Source organism: Styela clava, chromosome 6 (assembly GCF_964204865.1).
Source record: "Styela clava chromosome 6, kaStyClav1.hap1.2, whole genome shotgun sequence".
NCBI lineage: Eukaryota > Metazoa > Chordata > Ascidiacea > Stolidobranchia > Styelidae > Styela > Styela clava.
In genome coordinates this window covers 11,660,505-11,683,493 of record NC_135255.1, presented here as the reverse complement: position 1 = coordinate 11,683,493, position 22,989 = coordinate 11,660,505, and the positions used below count along the sequence as shown (strand labels likewise).

Sequence of the window (22,989 nt, the reverse complement as noted above, 5' to 3'; positions counted from 1 at the left end):
TATCACAAGGAAAGACATCATAGTCTATTTTGCTCCAGGTACTCAGTTTTATTTAATATCACTGCAAAATGATATTATTTATTGTCAAGTTTTAAGAATTTTTTAAAAAAAATTTACTTTCTGAACTTTGAAAAAAATAAAAATAAATTTGTATTTTTGACAACTTCTACTTACTTATATCTTGTGTATATAGTTATATTATGTAGCCAAAACTGTCAAAATTTAATTGTGTTAAAATTTTTTCTAGAGATGAAATAGGACAATATGCAATATATTGCCATCGTGCCTTGGGGCGAGCTCTCACTTGTGGACGTCGCACTTCTCCACCATCTCGTACTGAAACCATTTCTATATTATTGCAAAATCCATATCAACATTCATTGCCATTCAGTATTCCTGTTCATTTCTGCAATGGAAAATATGAGGTTCCTGTTTTTTACATTCTTATTCTATTAATTTAGCATATCAGGTTATTGTGGCATCATGCTAAGCATTAGCAATACACTTACCATCGCATCTCTGACTCAGGGACGTGGTCAGGAATTTTTGAAGGGGGTTTCTGGACCTTCTAATTGTCAAGTTAGGTCGTAACAGCCAGCCAAAATGGGGGTCAGACTCTGGGTACACCCCTGCTTTTACTACCCTACGAGAGTTTGTACGTTCAACTATGTGAACTTGCAAGAAGATTTCTAGACCTTATCGCCTTAGGTTAGTTCTGCGGTTAAGGCCTTTCTCCACAGTCTAGTCCATGCGTCTGAAACAAAAAATTGACTGACTAATCCCATACCCGGCATGGACTGATAACCGGACGAGAGGCCGTAGTTCGTCATATGATTAGCCGTCTTAACGGCTTTTCCTTCCCCCGGAATGAATATGTAAATTTTCTTGTATAATAGGTTGTTAGTTACGATGCATCAACTGGAGTTGAAGAATTCACGAAACGTGCTTGTCAACAAGCTGGATTGAGAAGTTCTGCTTTTTCTGGTTTCGCACTTTTCACTGAAGATCCTCTAGATGATTCGAACACGAATCATCTTGTCTCATCTAATTCAAAGGTAAAATGAAATCTTTGGGGGCTCCCGAAGTATGCGAACCAAGATGGCGGACATCGGAATGTAATATGTGTACTAGGTTAGGGTTAGGCCATAATTTTAGGTATAAATACTACGGGAGGATCTGGGCTAGTCTTCGAACTGATAATAGGACTGAAATAAGGAAAATCGGAAAAAAATTATCGCCTAACCCTAACCTGTTACCCATGTTACGTTCCGATGTCCGCCATCTTGGTTTGCATACTTCGGGAGCACCAATCTTTGAATATATGGAAAATGGGTGACAATTTGAGATATGAACAAATTGTGAGAAGACAAATTCTAATTTGGTTGACACAGACCTAATTTAACTGTAACATATACCGTAACTCAAATTTGTTACGGAAGCATGCATTGTCTGAGTGTGGTTATCCATCTTCAGTGAGATGTATATACAACATGAGGATATTAAATTAGAATGCGATTTATGCATAATATCATATCAAATTGAAGCGATATGTGCTGATGTGAAATTGAATTAAGAATTAAGAATTAAATAAACCTTCTAAACACAAATTTAGCATGGGATGTTTGACCTCAGACTTGACATTAGAATTTGCAACTGAAGTATTAGTCTTTTGCATGTCCAAAGTTTGCATTTGGACATTTGCATGTCCAAATCGGTATAGACAATGATCTGAACTAACGCAGCCACTTGAAAGCAATTCCTTATTCTGGCCCTTGGTTGAGGAAATTACGACCTGGTATCGCAACTCCAAATAAACTAGGGCCTACTAGGAACACTTTGGCATATGCCTGCCATTTTTAATTCGTTAAGAATGATTAGTCAACTTCACGCTTACTTTGTTACCGTCAGAGATTTTAACTTTGATTACAACCAAGGAAGGTCTAAATTTTCGACTCATTACGACTTCTGTGTTATAAAAACATCCAAAATTTAAAGATTCCACATTACTGTCACCTCATTGTTAGCGATTGGCGATGGTATAACTTATTTTGTCATCACCAGCCCAGTAGTTATTATCCCTTTCTGATTTGATCTTCCTAAAATTGAATTTCAGATTTGTGATATCATATCAGAATGGGAACGTACTTATCGAGAAACAACTTCTAACAAGGTTATTGATTCATCGAGAATGGTTAAAGTAACTCTTTGTCAACATTTGTTTCTTACGTCAAACCAAGATGGAGAAACCGAGAAGGAAAAAATTCTGATTGCTTATCAGGTGAAAATTCTACAAATAAATATGATTCAATAATGCTATTATTATAACATAACATTTTATGATTGTCTACCATGAATAATTTTCATTTGGACTAGAAATGTGTGAATGATGAACTGGCTTTCAATATACCTATTTGGGTGTGTTAACCCAGTTGTTAGAGAGTTGGAACTAGCGCTGTTGGTGTTGCAGTTGAAAGATCTTAGCTTGTTAGTTAGCACATCACACTTGCTATTATGTTCGAGAGGATTGATGAACTCCTTGCCATTGTAGGGTGGGTCACTTGGCCAATTATGGTCCATGCATTCTAATTGAATCACTAACTATTTTCATACTTGACATTGACTGGTAATTGGTCGAGGCCATGGATCGTCTTATAATTAAATCTTTTCGTCGACTTTCCTCTCCATCAGGATAAATATGACAAATCATATCCCAGGGGTGGGCAAATTAGGACCTGCGTGCCAGATCCGGCCCATCTGTGTCTGCTGAATTATGTTTTTTTTTTTTTTGGATATAAATTTCCATTGAAAATATTGATGAAAATAACGTCATAATGAGCCTGATTATCATATTGTGCTCCTTATTATTATGTAATATAGTTATATATGTTTGACTAGCTTTTGTAAATAAATTGTTTTTTATCCATAGTTTTTCATATTAAGTTGTGAGCCTCCTGTAATTAGCCCACTCGGAGAAGTAATTTCCCTACCCTGTCATAACCAGATACAATGTCCACCACCTAGTCCTCCCAAAAACAGCAGTTCTTTCCCTGTTGATGGCTTATGTCTGTTGTAAGGTTTCACAATGGATCAACAAAATAAAATGAATTTAAACCGTAGTCATATAAATATGCTATGTTTTTAGGTTGCAGATGAAATTACATCAGATCGCTTTCCTGTGACAAGAGAACTTGCAATTGAACTATCATCAATATGTGCTCAAATGCACGAAGGAGATATGAGAACTGCTGATCACAGCATTAAAGATATCTTGGAGAAATTTTATCCCAGAAGATATATAGATAATGCTAACAAACAACAGCTAAGGTAAGCTTTTGTAGTGATAATCTGTAGCAAATTAACTTTATTAGGAATTAGATGGATGTGTATCTTATGTGGTAATAAAGAATCCAAGAATCCATGGTTATTTTTCGTCAAAATTTTTTTTGATATTTTGTACTTCCATTTGTCTCTTAAGATTATTAAGTAAGTACGGTAAGTTTATTTCGACTCCATAATCAGCAATAGACGATAAAATAATTGATAAAAACAAAATAAATAAAACTGATTATAGAATCGGGAAAACAAACGAAACCTAAAGTAAGGTTTAAAGCGTACAGATTTTAGGTGGAAAAGTATTGATAAATGTAGTAGTACTTGTTCGCTTAAGATTATTCATCAAGTTTATCATTATAGTTTAGGTGATTTTAGCCAATATTCGACTCTAGTAGATTTGAGACCTATTTATCAGATTATGATTTCAATCAATATTTAAAAGGAAAGAAATATATTTCTCACGACTTCTAACCTCAGGATAGGCGTCCCAAAATGCCTTGCTCTTGTCTTACCACCAATTGTTTAAATCCCATTTTACATGTTCACTCTGACCTAGACTTTGAGTTTTTGAGTTACTTTCCGGTTCAACTGTTTAATTCTTTACAGCAGTGGTTCCCAGACCGCGGCCGGCGGGCCAATTACCGCACGTGTAACGATTCAATATGGCCGGCTGAACTTAAGTGAAATAGTTTAATACTAATATGTTTTTCCTTTTTACGTTCCAGATAACCGCCAATTGTTATGTCATTATCACAGTTTAAGCATGTGTATATCCGTAACAATTAGATTAACCGGTAACCTAATTATACGTACCGGTACCGTTATCAGCCCGCAAACATCTCTCTGCTTCTAATTTTGGCTCCTTGTCAATCAACTTTGGGGACCACTGCTAAACACAGTCCCAACCAATTTCTCTTTATCGATACTTATGACCAATGTTCCCTCTAATTTTTGTAGTTTGTGTGCGCAGAAATTTTGGTGTGTGCGCACTTTTTTGGAAATGACTAATATTTGTGCAAAAACCAAGGAAGAAATTTTGGTGTTCTAACCGGGTAATAAGTGGGCTTATTAAGAAAATTTTGGTTATTCAATTTTTCTATAGATTGTAAATGCTTCAGTAAAGGCTATGTGTTATCAGTAGATAGCAATGAACATACATGGAAAATAGCAAATGAAATTGATTGTAACAGATGGTTTTATTTGAATTCAAATAAAGGGTGAAAAAAGAACCTTGTTACATTATATCGAAATACGTCTGTGCGCAGTAAATCTATGCGTGTGCGCAGCCTCTGAAAGCTGTGTGCGCGCGCACACCTTAGAGGGAACACTGCTTATGACTTACTTTATTTGCTTCTATAGACAACTTCGGGCAAAATTATGTGAAAAATGGACAATGTTGAAAAACACTTCACCCAGTGAGTGTGCCAGAGTTATTTTAGCAACTACAAGGAAATGTACATTGTATGGAGCAAAATTATTTCAGGTAATAATAATTTATATCAGTGAATTTAGAAGCAAGAAATTCACAAAATGTACATCTCCATGAAACTCATATTTATAACCTCAAGTCAGGGGTGGGCAAATCACTGCCCACTGGCTGGATCTGGCTCACTTGCATCTGCTGAAATTACGATTATAGAATTTATGTATATAAATTTCTTCGTCGTAAAAACGTCGATGAAAATCACAATATAATGACACCCGATTGTTACATTGTGCTGTTAATATTATATGATCGTTACCCTAGCTGTTGGACACCTGCTGTAAATGAACTATTTTTCATTCAAAGTTTTTCATACTGAATTTTAAGCCTTCGGAGTTCGGACCAGTAATCAAGTCTTATTATCTGTAACTGGTCTACTCAGAAAAGTAATTGCCCACTCCTGCATTAACCCTTTTTGTGCGGTGGGCACGTATACGTACCCACGACAAAACTCGCTAGATTGCGGCGGGTACGTTGATGTACTCCACTGTTTTATACAGCAATCGGTCGCAAACTGTTGGTCTAGTTTTTCCGGGTTTTAGTTTGTTGATAAGAAGTCTTCATCGAGATTAACCCAAGCGACGGTAAATCTCGCTTTCGTTTACCATGGGAATTTTATTTGCGGCGGAACGAGGGAGTGTTTTTGAAATTTATGCAAATTTCGGTATTTTTTGGGTGGTAATAGAAGACATATTATCCCTTCCATCTACCAAAGTATTTTGAGTTAGATAACGAAATTGCTACAGCAATATTATGCTATTGTTTGCCAACCAAGAAGCGGTAACAGTAAAGGATTTAGCGAATATTTCTATTTTTTATCACGGTTTGAAGTTTCAACACCCAAGAAAAAAAAATGCCTTTTTTCTATCCGGTTTGTGACTCAGACCACCCCTTTTGAAAAAAAAAAAATTTTTAATCGCCAATTGCAAGCTCTTTAAATAAGCTTTCCAACGAGACGTCAGTGGGCAGCAGAGGATCATTACTTTTTCGTTAGTCGATCGATTAGTTGTGGGGGTACAAATGCATAAAGTCGGCGTAGCAAATACGATTATTTAATAAAAAATAAAAATCGCATGGAAAGGGTTAAATCTATATTCTAATTTTGCATAGAAAAATCATCTGTTTTTGGGTAGTAGCCATGAAATGATGCTTTTTCTATTGTTTTTAACAACTGGTTTTAAAAAATATCAATGGATAATGCCTTTTTTGTTATTTTGTTAGAAATGAGAAATCTGATATTGAAAACAGAAAAGAAAATAGGAAAAAATATTTGAGAAGTGTCTCAGTATTCTTGATTTGATGAAATTGAATCAAATTTTAATGTAGATATTACTGAAATTTAATACATTTAACAATACATTTTTAATACTTTTTCATCTCTCGTGTAGAAATATATTGAAAGATCTTTCTGTTTCTTTTCGCAGGTTGAAGTAAACAGAAAACATAATAAATTATCAACAATATGGTTGGCAGTACATGAACATGGTGTTAATGAATTGAACTATGTTACAATGGTTTGTATTTTGAACACTTTATTGTCAGTGATTTAAATCAGGGGTGTGCAAGCTGGGGCTCGTGGGCCTAATGCGGCCCTCAAGGAAAAAATTGTGTGGCGCTTGGAGAGGTGCCAATTTTGAATGATGTGCGACCCGTGAAGGAGTTTTTAATTTAATTTGGTGTCTGCGAGTAATTCCAATCTTTTTGCATTGAAAAGCCTATACCCGAGTCCAATTTATTATCTATGCCTATGACTTTACAATGCCGTAACAGCTGGCTTGTGCAAACAACGCAAGATCAATAACCAAATTTTTGTGCCTGCAACTAATAGGTAGCCTATGCTAAAAAAGATGCGGCCCGCAGTTTCACCCAGTTATTTGTATCTGTCCCTCTTGTATTAATAAAGGTTGCACACCCCTGATTCAAATTATCATTTCTTATTTTACTAACAACTGGTCTGATTGAGTGAATTAATATTAAGCTGTCTTATGAGTTTTAAATTTGAAGCGAGTAATCATTCTTATACTTATATAAACATGCATATTGTAGGCCTGTATTTGTTTCTTTTTGTTGGGTTATATATGAAACTTGTCTTGAAAAATGAAAACGAAATTTTATGTCAGATTTTTGAAACAAAACAATTTTTTTGACTTACTATTTTTTACAGCCCAAAAGGTGCACTTTAATTCTTTAATAACCTATTGTGTCTTATAGCCCGGTGCGCCTTATGTATAAATAAAAACCCAATCTAAGCATTTATTGACATGCGACTTATGGTCTGTGGAATGCGGTAGTCCATATTTTCTGGTCATCTTTTTTTTTCTATATTCAGGCCATTGAAAACACTTACAAGTACCTAAATATCATGACATATGGTGGATGTGACAACAGATTCATGATTGTTGTTGAAAAAGAAGGTGTTCCTGAAAAGCATTTCTACTCCATGTCTAAGGAGAAGGTCTGATTGTTTTAATATTATTACTGCACTTCAGATTGATATACCAAGAACAATTAAAAAGACTGGCTGACCAAAAAAATAGGGTCTTAGTAGTTCTTTTGATTGACTTATAGTCCATCTGTCTTCAAAACTTCTGTCATCATTACTTTTACATCACTTGACCTGGCTAAATTTTTTCGCATTTTTGATAATAATTTAATAATAATTAATTGATAAAATTTGATAATACTGGAAATCATAAAAAAAAATACTTTCAATGAAACCGGTGTGCTTGTATATTTTTGCACTAAAGATGGAATTATAAATTAGTGTCAAAAAAGATTTTACCGTGACCCAAATTGAGCTTTTTTGCGACCCACCGGCGGGTCGGGAACCCTAATTCGAAGAGCTGGTGAGTGTGACAAAATTGACTATACGGAGCACACCAGACGAATGTAGGTCCTTAGTAGTTTTCTTTGTATTCTTTTCTTTGCCATTTTAGAAGTGAAAGCGTTGAATGCCCCATACAAACGTAAAAGTAAAGTTGCAGTATCATTGTCCAGATACTGCCACTTTGGCATGTATGCTTTCAATTATCGTAATATAAAATCCGTTGCTTTGCAGGCATCTGAGATTGTTCATCTGATGACCGAATACATGAAAGTATTCACCGCAAAGAAGAGATATATTCCATGATGCTGCTAAGCCAACTAGTATTAATCATTGATATTGCATTCTAAAATGGGCGTCAGCTATTAGGCATGTGTAGTATTGGAAGATGTGAAATAAAAATGAGTCTTCTAGCTGGAATAAATGGAAACCGTCTGCATTAGGATGCTCATCTTGGAGCATGATATTTATCTCAAGAAAAAGGAATTGGATTTCGTATATATGGAGCTTTACACTCTTTGTTAATAATTACTGAGTATTTAGGAAGGATATCAGAACCGGGATCATTGGTGTTTTTGATAACTTTTCTATTGTGTGAGGGCCACCAGGAAAAGATCTTGTTTCAAAATACTCGCAATTAGTGATATCTTTATATTCATAATGATTTTTGAAATTAATGCTGTTCATCATGAAATCACTGATTATTTCTATGGAACTTTCTTGAACAATAAGTTCCATTTTGGTTATTTGAATTCAAATTTTCCTGAGGGGAATCTTTTGAATAATCCCTACTCACAGTATCAAATGTTGTGGTTTTTGAATTTCATATATTTTTTTTTCATTTAAACTGTATACTATATTTTATTTATGATGCACTTATTGATATCATTTATAATTTTGGTGTTTTAGCAGCTTGGTGCAACTTGAAGCATGGTTCTTAATATTTTTGATCCTTATATTATTTCTTATTCGTCAACATTAGGTATTTGGAATTACCTCTTCATTTAAGAAGTAAAAGAATCGAAAATTGAATTTGTGCTATGTTTATAATTTTGTGGTAGACTTTGTTAGTTGGAAATGTTAGTGGGGCTTCCGAAAGAGTTTTGTTCAGTTATCCTGGTAGAGAGGAAAAGTGATAGGATGGCTGTTGGTCCGGCAAAAGCTCTTGCGCCAAAGACTTACGTTCCTGAGAGCCTGTAATGGCTGTCACTTTCGTTTGCCGAATTATCCTCCACTAAGCGCGCTTTCATCTATACCTGCTTGAGCCACGAAGTCTAGTTTCAATTTCCAGGAAAATTGATGCGTCACTTTGTTGGCATTCACTTCCTAAGCGAAGAAGCCTCCAATATTCCCAATGAGGATTTTAGTAAATGGATTGCTCAGCTAGTGATTATGAAATTTCTCTGGTATTGTGTGAATTCCAGAATGAGTTTGTTACCATAATTTGAGAGAAAAAAGGTTCAACCATGGCTTCTTGAAGTTCATATTTACTTGTAAAAAGATTCTACCATTTTGGGATTCTTACATGCTCTGCGAAGGCGTTGACGCATTCCACAAAAACTAAAGTAATGCAAAAAAAAAAACGAAATACGGTACCGTACTGCCTTTTCCTTGGATGCTTCGTAAGCAAACCCCTGGAGCATATTTTATAAAATCTATCTTTCATGCATTGCCAGTGGTAGGAAAGTATTTACATGTTTATCTTGGGGGAGAGGAAAGTCGATGAGACGGCAAACCACGGCCCCTCTTCTGGTAAGGGATTATTCGATGAATACATTAGTTTTATTGATAGCTGCAGTAGAGGGTAAAATACATCATAGGTAATAATTTAATCGAAAAATTAAACATTTCAAAATGACGAAAGAACAAATAACCGGCTATATATTCCTAATATCTGTCCTAGGTTGGAAACCAAATTCAGAGAACGTAGTTTTCAGTATGTGTAAGGCCTCATAATGGTTCTTCGAAAAATCTATTTGAAGATTTCTCATTTTAAACTCATAAGTAATCGAAACAATCACTGAAATCATGCTAGATATTTAGTCCAAACAGTTTAGAAAAAATGTTGAGGCTTTAATATAAGGACATTTGTAACAGTAATCAGCCCTGTGTAAAAAGGTTCATGAAAATTGACTTGTATCTCGAGAAAGTGGGATGATAGGAAATGATTGAAACCTCCGAAGATTCGGAGTGTTCGACTTGGTTTTCACCCTTATGTCTTGAGATTGTCAAGTATATAAAATGGCGTAGCATGGTTGTTAAAATTTTAGTCGGTAAAAATTGATATTTGCACTCAGATATTTGTTCGACATTAAACGAAATAATTATTCGTTTATATCGAGTAATATACATTTCCGCGTTCAACGTTTTCCGGTAAATAATGAATCCGCGTCGTTTTGCCCTCCAGTGGTAAAAACAATTTCTTGTATCCGACTGTGGGTATTTTGTCAACTAACCCAGGGCCAGAGGCAAGATCGCTTTGTTTGCAGCTCTTACATTATTGTTTAGTGTTCTATTCCGTCTCTTGTGGGAATTTGCTGGTGTTTCATCATTTTGTATGTTTTATTCTCCTAGTTGACGATATTTACATTGTATCTATAGTTGTGCAAGGCACATGGAAAACTAATTAGTACAGTTTCCACAATATGTTCAGTTCTGGTTTTGGCAACACGCCAAAGAAGAATATGGTAAGTTGTTTTTTTACTTGAAATTTTTGATAAAATCATTGAAGCTATGAATTTGAAATTCTTTATTAATGTGACACTGAACTATTTCTCAATCTTATTCAATTATATAAATTCATTTCTAAGCTCTTTGAAGATAACGACATGACAGGAGGACTTGAAAGCATGGGGTATCTTAACTCTGGAAGTTCTGTAGCGGACGTAAGTAATTCATGTCATATGTTAGTCAAAGATTCAATATTTTTAGTTTTGATCTAACCAAGGTAAACAGTGCATTGGTTTAACCATTGCGGCATAATTGCTAAAAACTCTCGAATGCTGCTCGTAAAATTTTTGTCTTTTAATTAGATAATTTTTTTACAAGGAATCCAACGGTGATGTTTTTAGATTGGGCTTACTTTTAGATTATTGCGCAGTGTCATTTCGCGGTGTCTCTGAAAGGAGGGGTTTGCACTCACTGTTATAATTGATGTCTGTAATATGGGGGCTATTCCTGGAATCGCAGAACTGTGCCTTGCTGATGTAGCAGCCCATGAGCCCTATATCTGTATATTGAAAAGGCTATTGAAATAGCGAATGGAACCAGAAGTGAAAGTATTTTTGTTGCAGAGTGATTCATGTGGCCACTGGTCTGTTTCGACCTCATCCGCTATCAGAGTATGACTGGAATTGGTGACAGGACAAGAAACCTTGGTCCACCATATGATAAAGCAGTCTCTTTTTTCCTGTGATAGATATAAAACAATATCTTGTTTTTAGTTTTCCATCCTTGTATCTGGTTGCATAAAATGTTGTATTTAGCAAACATATTAGAACTTCATGCAGCAAATCTTAATCAAATAAAACTTCAATCGCCGCCATCTAAACTTAAATAACAAATACATCTCACTCTAAAAAATTTATTGGTTATAGATTGTGTTTGTTTGATTTTGAAACTTTTTTTTTTTTGCAGATGTTAGGGCAGTCTCAATCTTCACAATTTTCTCCATTATATGGACAGCAGAGTAAGTTAATTTCGTCAAAATTCATAGCGTTTCTAATCGAATACGAATTAAATTATCGTAAAAAAAATTTTTTGATGTGTGAATGCTACATGATAATTTACAGTTACTACTTCAAGCTGTGATACTTGAACCTGTAGGATAAAATGACATTGAAATATTCATTTTCTTTAATTTATTTTAACAGAATCCAATACAATGGGAGGTTTGGGTCAATTTGGTCGGAGTTTTTCAATACCAGGGAATTTAACACCAACAAGTTTAGGAGGAGAAATGTTAAATCAACAACAACAACAGCAGAACAGGTTCGCTCAAAAAACATTTTCACTGATTTTTTACACATATATTTTATGTCTTTTGCTTGGAACAAGGACTTATACAAGCAGGCCCTGATATGTAAGTCTACTATTTTCAGGATCACAATCTTGTCGGGTCGGCATTGCCTACCCATTTTATTACACCCTGGGTGAGTTGGTGGGTGTGGGATTTGAACCTGAGACTTGTTACCTGTGTTTCCAACACAGTTGAGTCTAAGGCTTCAACGCAACGGTTTCCAAACTTTTTGTTCGTGTGGTGCAAAATTATCAGGGAAAACTCAAAACTCAAGACGCACTTACTCGAAAAAATGCTGCTTTCAAGTAAAACTCAGTTTTGTGATCGTTTATGTTTACTCCATACCTTTGCTATAGCAACTTTGATTTACGGGAACCAGAGCTCTGAGAACAAAGAGCCGCATGTTGCCGATCGCTGATATAGAATATAATGCAGGAGCTTGTTCCATCTATGTGTGACCCATATTAACCTGATTCAGACGCCCAATCGAGCCCAATTTTGAATAGATTTTTATTAATGTCATACGACCCCCAAAATTTACCCAATATACAATAATTATATACCATTGGAAAGGTATTTTAGAGTACTATACGCTAGATGTCACTGGAGGACCGTAAACTAAAACACCTCTTTCAAGAGGTCTCTCGTAACGTCAAAAAATAACAAAAATATTTACACTCTCTCATTCTATCAGCTGTTGGACGTCTATACCTATTGTAAAGCTGAAATGTAACTATACAGTTGACTGCACATTGGTTTTCTCTTTCATATGATACTAAACGCTTTTCCATAGCGCGCAATGTTCAAGCGTTTTGGAAATTTTCCGTTTGAGAAGGCACCACATCGAATCAGGCCAGGCTAAGCTTGATAGATCGATCGGTTGTTTGTTTGTGCTTTATCGCGTTGAAAGCTTTTGTGAGTCATAATAAAACATTTATTATGAATCATAAAAGCTTATAATCGTCAGACAAGGAGAATTTGCGAGATAAAAGCCTAACTTTTTTTTCGGTGAGGCAGCTGCGATCAAACGACTCGATATTTTTATAACTTCCTGACGTTGTGAGATGTCCACTCTCCTATGTTATGTAGCATATAAAATGACCTTCAAAATAAGACCTTATCATACTAGCTTTTGTTATTGGTTAGCGCGCAACGCCAAGGTTTATGGAATCATTTTCTTGTTGTGCGACGTTTTTATATCGCAGCGGGAAGTACACGCGTGATATGTAAGCGAAATTTTATCACTTCTAAATGTCATATAAGGTTCATTCTCATATCGTTGTGTGGGGAATAAGATTTCCTTTCAAGCAAGACCATAACAAACATTCCAGACCTCATGGTATACACACAGCATTGCAAAACGTCTGAAACGTCGCGCATGCGTCAAACCGGGAGGATTAGGTTAAAGAAAGATTATTTTCATATATTTTTTTGTTAAAAGAACTGATCAAAATGGTATATTTTACGCAGGGGTATTCCGCCAATGTCAAGGAGTTCTATGTCGATAGGTCCACCCAACCTTCCAACATCACAAATGAATAATAATTTGTTATCAAGACAAGGTATGAGTCCAACAAGAGGAATTTCACCAGATATGCTTTCTTTGAAACAAGGAATGAACAGGGGAAATAATAATTTAATTGGTTCAAGGTAAGACTAGATTGATTAGGATTGGAATGTGTTTATGGTAATATATTTTATTTGAAAATTTTTTGTTTTGTTTCAGGAATCAATCGTTTCAAAATACCCAGGTAAATTTTACTTCTTTTTTTCGAATATGGTTTTTTGAATGCTTAGTATATATACATATTAAAATATCTGGAGATAGAATGAAAAATTATTTAACTTGCAGTATGTAAAACTATTGTCTTTGAAACATATCCTTTTCCTGCTTCAATGCTCTCTTATTTGTTTATTGTATTGGTATTATTCAAATTCAGTTTTTTTATCTTTTTATAGGTGTTAAACCCTTTGTGGTTAGCTCAATTAAAAAATCGCTATCATTTTAAAACTTATTCAAGCATTTAGATTCCCAGCTTTTTTAACTTTAATAATATTTTAAGGCGTTAAAAATGCAAATTACAATATCAAAGGAATATTCGTTTTTAATATGTTTGTTAACTTTTTGGAAAGCCAATAGATGAATAGAAGATATATAGGGTGTCCATGAAGTCTTGAAATTTTTTAAAATTGCAAAGTGAATTTATCATACACCATATATTGTTTTGGCCCTCACAGATGTATTGAATGAAGTAAAAATACTCGAACTTGAAATTACTGATTGATAAACAACAAACCTGGTAAAGATATATTGAGAACTGACTCCATAACAAAATCGAAATTGTAAAGAAACTTTATGGCAATTCCATGCCTTCAGTCTTTATCATTGCTATATTTAATGCACTGAATTTCTCTGTGTGGCATGAGATTCCAGATTAGAATTCCCGAAGAACGGTTTCCATTTGTTTAGAACAGCGGTGTGCAACTTGCGGCCCATGGACCAAATGCAGCCCACAAAGAAAAATTGTGGGGAGCCGCGGAGAAGTGCCAATTTTGAATGGTGTATACCTGAGTGCAATTTATTATATATACCTATGACCTATAATGCCCTAACAGCTAGCTTGTGTGAGGCGAACAATGCATGTCATAAGATCAATAACCAGAATTTTTGTGCCTGCAACCACTATAAATCTTATGTTAAATAAGTATTATTCTCTCCAGTCATCAGGTATGAATGCAATAGGAAGTGAAAATTTATCTCAACTTCGACAACAGCCTCAAGGACCAAATGGTTCATCAGGAATGCTTGACATTAGTGAATTTCCTGCTCTCAAGAGCGGACCAACTATTACAAGCCAAATAACAAATGGTATCTCAAGTGAGTTTGATGCCGTAGAAAATTCTTTCAATTCATCAATATTTTTCCTAGTTCTATTTATTTCTGTGAAATTAATATTGAATTATTCGGGAGTATTACCCTATTTCGGCATTTGGTTACCATATTTTACGGACCATAAGTTGCATTGTAGATAAATTGCTTAGACTGGGATTTCGTCCATAAGGCGCATCGGGCTGTAAGATACAACGGTTTTTGAGGAGTATGTATTCTACGAACCATAAGGTGCATGGTCAATAAATTGGCTAGACTGTTTTTTTTTTCCATACATAATGCGCTTAGGACTATGAGACGCAAGTTCACGCAACAGTTTTAAGGAGTGCCAGGTTATCGTACAAAGCTTATTAAACAAAACAAAAAACACGATTCTTTATGAATATTTATTTTATATAAAGACAACGTAAAATGGCGGTCTATTTATAAAACAATAATACTGTTATTGGTTTTGAGTGTAGGCGATAAAGCAATAGTTTTTTAAGAAAAAAAAAAAGCGTGTTTATGGTCTGTAAAATACGGTACTATTTCATTGCTTTTTTTTTTACACACTTGGGGTACAGTATAAGTCTCTTAATAACCTGGAGTTACGATTCTAAGTCCAGTCACAGTTTATTTGATCGCTAGTAAGATCAAGACCTAGCAAATTTTAAAGTTAGAGTCCTAAGTCAGGTCATTGCCCTCTCTAGCCACTAGTCAAGTCCGCCGAGTCATATAGATCACTTTACCAAAATTAAAATCAGTAACTCTGACTATCTAATATATCTCTACTTATCACTGACTTCTTGCCTAAAAGATTGTTTAGAACGAGAAATTATGAAACACGTTTCAAAATATCAAGTTTATTTACAAACTTTGTTATTTAGATCCCTTCAATCTTGATCAAGCTGAATTTCCAGCTTTGGCACAGAGGGCAAGACCTATTGGATCACAACCATCTGATTCACTTAATTCAAAGCATCCTTATGGTAAATGAAATATTCACATATTTGGATCTTATAACGACATGCTTTCATGTAAATTCACAACTATATTTTATTGTTCAAACAATGCTCATTTCTGCATTGACCTTTTGTAAAAATGTCTCATTGTTTGAATTTACTTAGGTATGCTAAATAAACCTGGTGGAAATTCTGAATTTCAAATACAAAATGAGGATTTTCCTGCTCTTCCTGGTGCAGCTACTGCATTGAATGTTATGAAGCCGTTGTGTAAGTTCTCGATTCTTTATTTATTTAATATAGGTCCAACTATTTGAAATGCTAACTATTTGGAAAAATATTATGTTGATAACATCACAAATGCTTTAAAACTGCTTATTCTGTTTTCTATTGGTTAACTTTTACCAGTGTCAAAGAAATGATAATTTTAAGTATTAGTTTAATAGCATGATTTTTTGTTAACATCTCGAATTTTTGACATGATAGGGTTTTAATGTTTATACACTAAGAGAAGAAAATTAGTCACATGGAGAACCACGGCCTCTTGTGCGGCTGTATACCAAGCCTATGTCTACTACTTCGTTAAAATATTTCTGCTTGTATATCTTTTTCAAAAAAAACACCAATTAAATGGTAATAACTAAAAAGTTTGGTGAGCCGAATTTCAAAATGTATTTCATATAATTCACATTTTTATTTATGCAAATCCTATGTATTTATACAAAACAATCCAAAGTGAGTTTTATATCTGACACAAAGTGTATGCATATTTATTATTGTTGGTTTTGTAAATAAAAATCTGTAACTAATGGACCGATCAATTTCAAAGTTTTCATATTTTAAAGATTTATTTTTTGAATTATTTCATCACAAATTTAGCTGTTTTCATTTTAATTCATGTGAAAATTTTTATGTGGTATATGGGAACACTCTTGGCCCCTCGTGCTCATGTTTGTGAGCATTACTCTAGTTATAGAGAAGTGTTCAGCTGTAAAAAAGTCATTTTTTTTTCCAATTATTTTTGTTAATAAACCTTTGTTTTTATCTAGTTCCAGAACAAGATCAGCTGTTTTTCTTTGTTAATAAATCTATGTTTTTATCTAGTTCCAGAACAAGATGGTTCAGCTGTAAAAAAGTCATTTTTTTTTCAAATTTTTCTTTGTTAATAAATCTTTGTTTTTATCTAGTTCCAGAACAAGATGGCAGAGGTGATGAATCCAGTAGCAAATATGTAAATATTATTTTATTAAATCATGAATTCCCATAGTATTTTTATATTTAATTATATAAAGGAGTAAGATTCTTTTCAAAGGTTAATAAGGCAATAATCAATATATTCTAACTAGGGCTGGGCACTTAGAATCGAATATTCGAAACGATTCGAATAGTAAATTATCTGAATCGGTTCAGAGCTAAATTTGGAATCGCCGCCATCTTATTTTTTTCTTTCCGCATATGGTCGAGGTGAATTACCCATTTTTTTTTTATTGAAGCCATATTTTTTCAATGTAATTCTGACATATGACAATTCCTATTGATAAATAAGCGTTTTCATAGTGTGTGAATGCTCCGCTCGCTATCTGTCTTAATGATGTATTCTACGTTTTCAGTAATTCATTTGTTGACAGAACCAATTACAATAAAAAAGTCGCATACAATTACATATCTCCCATTGACTCCCAAGTATTTAAGATTCGATTCGGAAAAAATATTCGATTAGATTCTGAAATCATCAGGTATTCGAAAATGCCGAGCCCTAGTTCTAACAAATAAATAACCCAATTTATCACTGACATCAATTTGCAAACAAAAGGAATAATATTTAAGCGTCACCTATTTGAAAAATTGATATGTACATGGTGTTCATAAAGACCAGTATTATATTCGGTAAAAGAACTTCAATGTGCTTCATGCAACTAATAGTGGGCATATGAGGTATGAAATGAAGTAATAAGAAAACTTGAATAAATACTGATTAAAATGAAACAAATCTGGTTAATGTATTGTGACTGACATCATAACTAGATTTTGAAATTGTAACTGGACTTTATGAACACCCTGTACATCATATTAAAAACTGAATTTCAAATTGCTTTGAGGTTAAAGCAAATTTTCTGCTTTTCACAAACTATCATGTTCTGATCAAGTTAATGAGTTATTTTGGTCTTAATTTTACAATACGGTATGTCACATGATTTGAACCTGCGAACCCACGCACACTTATCACGATGCGCCACTTTGTTGAGCCTAGTTCAACCACAAATGAAATAACCTTTTCTTATTTATTCAATTATTTTTAGGGTCCTTTGGGTAATCTTCATCACGCTCTTGGAAATATGGATGGTATGTCAATTGTCATGTTATAAATTATAATGATTAATTTATATTGTGAAATTTCATTTGTACAATGATCAATTCGTAATTGTTTTATTTTTAATTTTGTGTTCGATCATTCTAATTAGAAAATAGTGAATATATAAACTATACATATTGGTCTTCGTACTATATTATCAATATTTTTTATATCTGTTACTGGAAACATTAATTGTTATTTGTTTGTCTGTGGTAAATATACTGTATTAGTAATTGACCTATGTTTGAACAACCTAGTTTGTTTGCCGCAAAAATATGTATGAAACAGACTATGAAAAGTGGACAAATGCTTGTATTTCCATTTGTATGATTAAGTAATATTTTATAAAAAAATAATTTATAAACGTCATCTTTATGACATTCATCATGCCACTCTGAATAGTCTCTGTGAGGCGGCCACTAATTTTGAATGATTGTAATCTTTCAAGTTCGGCAGACGGCCGTTTATCCTTGGGTGAGGTTGTGAACATGGGGCTTGTAGTAACAAGATTTCGTAGGTACGGCGTTCTAGTAGTTAGAGCGCAAAAGGGATATGAATATGTCATGTAAAAAAAACATCATGAAATTTGATAATTTTTTGAATTTCAGATAAATCAGGTCTTATGTCATCTGGTTTATTGCGTAATCAACAATCATCTCATCAAAAAGGAATTCAGGTTCGTTGTTGTAATAATTACAATGCAGATTCTTGATCAAATTTTTAGTGTACTTTTTTGCTGTGATCGGACACGAAATATGGATCGTTTCGTTATTATGTTATTGCTGTTGTTCTAGTTTAGTCATTTTTTTCCGAATTCTTTGGAATTTTCAATGGTTGAAGATTGTGTTTTTTGTTAGAAGACCATTACTTTTATATGCAGTACTGGTGAATTACTGTGACAAAGTATATCCATACTTCTTCGTTTTGGCCCTCATGTCCTTATATTTAATCATCACTCTCTTGCTAATATCTGTAATGCACATGGGATTGTAGATTTTTGGCCATTCCTTAGGTATTTCAGTAATATTTTCTTATAAAAGATAATGTTTTGTTCCAGGTATTGCAAGACAATTCAATCAAAAATATCCCAAGCAGTATGTTGATGGACCAATACGGAGTGGTAGGTTTACTTGCTTTCATAAAAGCAGCGGAAACTGATCCGACGTTAGTTCATCTTGCCCTTGGTAACGACCTCACGACACTCGGATTAAACCTGAATTCACCAGAGTAAGTACGGAATTATATATATATAGCTAGTGTTATAAAAAAATTGTAAAATATTTTTTAATTCCAAAGCCCTAGAGCAGGGGTCGGCAAACTGTGGCCTGTGTGCCAAATACGGGCCACAAAAAAATTTTGCATCTCTTAAACGCTCTCATAGGCATAAAACGAAAATTGCTCGTAAATTCATTATTATCTGCACACAGATTTATGTACGGCATTTCTTTTGTAGCGAGTGCTATAGACCTAGATGGAATCATATGTTAGTTAGTGGTAACTCGTTTACTTGCCGAATGTGCCTACTGTTGGTTATAATTATCAGTTTAGTCAGTTTGATATTTAGTTAGAAAATTCAGCATTAAAGTTGAGCGTAATTCAAAAATTTTTTGCTTGATGAAGCAAACCGCAGTTATCTGATGCAGATATCATCAACCAAGTACAACTGATGATATTAATTTTGGAAATTAATCAGAACTATCCATATTGCCACACTAAACTTAAATTAGCTTATGTCACATTTCAAAGTTATGAGAACATCGTAATTTTGTAATAGTTTGGTTCTAACAGCCAAACCCAGGGGGATGGTTTTGCGGCCCCTTTCGCCCCCACTTATGAAAAATGTGACATAAGCTACTTTGGCTTTACTGAGGCGCATTGTTCTGTGTTACATAAAGCTCCTATGTACTTGCATTCAAATAATCTACAATTATCATAATATGCCTATAGTTTTCATAATCTTGTTTATCTTCTCATTCTCAGCAACCTGTATCATAAATTTCAATCACCGTTTTCGAAGCAACCTTGTCGACCACAAGACATTGATTTTTTTGTACCAAGTGAATATTTAACGAACGCCCACATCCGAGATAAACTAGCGCCAATTAAACTCAATCGATACGGAGAAGATTTGCTTTTTTATGTTTATTACACAAATCCTGGTGACGTTTTACAACTGGCAGCAGCGGCTGAACTGTAAGTATGAGCCGGAAGGAATTTTTTATTTGCCTTTTGCTATGAATAAAGCCTCGCACAAGCAGCCACTGTTAGGTACGAGCTACTTTAATATGGGTGGGATGGTAGGCATGAATTTTCAACCTGTTATACCTATCGCTTTAAACCACTAGGCAACCACGCGAGACACAACATACCTATTCCTAACTTAACTGTAATCGCAGAAGTACAAAGAGAGAAAAAATAATCGCTGATGGGATGTGCGACATTAAATGCTTGAAATGTTTACCATAGGAATGTTGAAACTGCACAGCGGGATAGCTGGGTGACTGAAATCTGCTTTGGTTGATGTATTTTCTTCTCCCCATTCTCACACATGGAATTGTAATGGTGTTCTACTTTGATATTTTCTGAGAGAACGTCCTGTCGGCAAGCCCCTCTTGAATAAGAAAAGCATATCTATATTTCTTTTTCTGAGACACTTTTCGATGAATACAGAGTGTTTTCTACAATAGTGCTGCTTGTTTTGCGAAATTGCGCTAACCACATCTCGATTGTGTTGAACAATGAAGTATTTCAAACACCACTCTGTGTCGAACTTCCGCTATTCATGATCAACATTCCCTTTTTACTGGTAGACATTTTAACTTTTTAAATCGCGGCACCAATACAAAATATATGTTATTGAATCCTTGTCAGATGAATTTTTGTCGAGGTTTCTTATTCTTTCATATTCCTTCAAAGTTTCCTCGTTTTGTTCTCATTGTTATTTAGTGTTACAGCAGTGGCTTCAGCTCCTAACCATCTAATTATTTTTTCACATTTATAATTTTCTGATACCTAATACAAATATTAAAATCTCATTTTCTAGGTAAAAAAAAATTTTCCTATATATCAATATGAGTTTCCTTTTAAAATTTAAAACCTCCGTTTCACAGTTTTGAGTCCCACTTCCGCAAAGCTGCAATGTTTTACGATTGTGGTCAAGCTCAAGAACCTCAATTGCTATGGAGCCGGTCTAGAAGCCACAGCCATGTAGATTTCTAACCAGCTGGTATTAATAGTAATCTTTCATTTATTCTATGTTCTGTTTTTCTGCTACACAGTTATAACAGAGATTGGCGATATCATAAAGAAGAACGAATTTGGATCACGAGAGCACCAGGAATAGATCCGCGAGTTAAAAGCAACACATATGAACAGGGAACATACTATTATTTTGATTGCCAAAATTGGAGAAAGGTTGCAAAGGTGAGAAAGAGGAAAAACTCCATTCGAAAGTTTTTTGAATTTGTTTCATGCTGAAAAAGTTGATCTTGTTACCATCTGTAACTTCATTTAAATCAGTTTTATGGACTGGATGCTTTTTTGTGTGTTTCTCAAGATGATGGTAAAATCAGCATTTTTGACTTACTTTTGAACATGATGTGAACCTATGGATCGTTTCGCAAAATTCTTGTTGCACTTTTTTGTTGTTTTAGAAAATCGATTTCAAATTTCAGTACTTGAAAGTTGAAAGTACAAAGAAGTCTTTAGGTTTTTTATTTTTTGACAGCCCTATGCGGTCGGTACTTTATCTGGATTTTTTATTTTTGAACTTGATGCCCTAACAGTACGAATGTGAATTGATACAGTGATTAAACAGAATATCTGAATATAAACATCATATAAGTCGCTTGAGCTCTTCGTCCACAATTTCGAGAATTGCTCTCATATTCATAAACAATTTTAAAAGTAGTTTTCATTTCTGTAGTATATGTAACTTAATTAAGTCAATTCTAAATTTTTTTTTTTTTTTTTTTTTTTTTTTTTTGCTACTGTTGCTGGGTAGTTTCAACTAACTAAAGTCAATTCTAAATGGTTGTTTTGTTACTTTTCAGGAATTTCATCTTGAATATGATAAATTGGAAGAACGCCCAAACCTACCGAACCTTATGTCATTGCACTTCAATCCAGCTCAGCACGCGTGATTCTGTTAAACTTCTCAAAAATCCATCATCAAGCGATGTTCGTTTATACGTAAGCCATGAGAATGATCGAGCATGGTTCATAATGAATTTATGAGAGGCCCAAAGGTGGCAAATCTTACTTGTATCGTTTACATGCCATTTTTTAAACTTTTATATGGACACAAAGGTTCGAATAAAAAATTCCCCCTTTTCCTCACTCACTTGGTTTCTTTTGCTTTAAAAGCAAATTATTATAATAAAACAGTTTTTTGCTGCTGGACTCTTGACACCTTTTTTGTTGTAAGAGGGTCAGGCTTGAAGATACGCTACAGTTGAAAGAAACTGTATGTGATACCTGTATGGAGTGATGCTGCAACATCATATTAAAACGATTACGGGAATTGAATGCGGAAGAGAACAGTGGTGGAAAATATTTAAAAAAAAATGTGTTTCATCAAATTTTAATTATAAACAGTAATTCGACAAATAACTAGATTATTGGCCAACGCGCTCCAGTTTCATCTATTATAAAATTCAAACTTTTGAGAATGGAATTGAAATCCTAGTCCGCTCGTTCTTAATGAATGTATCAAACGGATACTGCATCATAAGTGTTGAACGCGGTTGTGGTGTCACAATGGGAAAACCAATATGAAACGTAAGCAAAAACCTGCTCGTTGAATACAGGATTTTCGTGTATAAATACATTGTCCAGGCTTTATTGAATGAAGTGATACCCTCGAAATAGTCGTAGTATTAATAATAATAAGGTACCCCTGAAGAATGCGTACCAAGATGGCAGACGCAATTTTTAAAAATGGTGTTTTTGAAGGATGGAACAATTTTTGCTCAATTTCTTTATTTGATTGGATAGATCTCTGAACTATTCGTCCATGCCTAAAATATTGATTCGGCAGATGTTTGGAATATTCATGCAAGCTTATTTTTTTGAGACACAAGACCTAGTCAAAAACGCGAAAGAATATTTTGACATAATTGATAGCAAGAAATCTCACCTACACGATT

The 22,989-nt window shown here is 34.2% G+C and overlaps 2 protein-coding genes across 3 annotated transcripts in view; both read left to right on the top strand.

Moving 5' to 3' along the window:
• The window catches only part of LOC120330991 (pleckstrin homology domain-containing family H member 1-like), a 28,781-nt gene extending 20,115 nt beyond the window's left edge, over nt 1-8,666 (top strand). Inside the window, exons 21-28 of the mRNA XM_078113722.1 lie at nt 248-425; nt 897-1,055; nt 2,114-2,278; nt 3,143-3,324; nt 4,693-4,816; nt 6,241-6,330; nt 7,146-7,271; nt 7,875-8,666. Of these exons, the coding sequence (XP_077969848.1) occupies nt 248-425; nt 897-1,055; nt 2,114-2,278; nt 3,143-3,324; nt 4,693-4,816; nt 6,241-6,330; nt 7,146-7,271; nt 7,875-7,946 (1,096 nt within the window). The 3' untranslated portion in view covers nt 7,947-8,666. The remainder of the gene's footprint in view (nt 1-247; nt 426-896; nt 1,056-2,113; nt 2,279-3,142; nt 3,325-4,692; nt 4,817-6,240; nt 6,331-7,145; nt 7,272-7,874) is intronic.
• Nucleotides 8,667-10,092: 1,426 nt separating this feature from the next.
• On the top strand, nt 10,093-22,243 carry LOC120331657 (CCR4-NOT transcription complex subunit 2-like). 2 transcript variants are annotated; one of them, XM_039398780.2, is made up of 16 exons: nt 10,094-10,327; nt 10,451-10,525; nt 11,277-11,328; nt 11,513-11,630; nt 13,129-13,308; nt 13,385-13,409; nt 14,380-14,536; nt 15,415-15,516; nt 15,655-15,759; nt 16,677-16,720; nt 17,790-17,832; nt 18,451-18,518; nt 18,900-19,069; nt 19,823-20,035; nt 21,121-21,265; nt 21,895-22,243. In XM_039398780.2, the coding sequence occupies exons 1-16, from the start codon at nt 10,286-10,288 to the stop codon at nt 21,982-21,984; spliced, it is 1,629 nt and encodes a 542-aa protein (XP_039254714.1). In that variant the 5' UTR covers nt 10,094-10,285; the 3' UTR covers nt 21,985-22,243. The 2 variants fall into 2 exon arrangements, with proteins under 2 accessions (XP_077970087.1, XP_039254714.1); XM_078113961.1 differs by lacking the exon at nt 15,415-15,516 and having other exon boundaries at nt 10,093-10,327.
• Nucleotides 22,244-22,989: the final 746 nt, after the last annotated feature.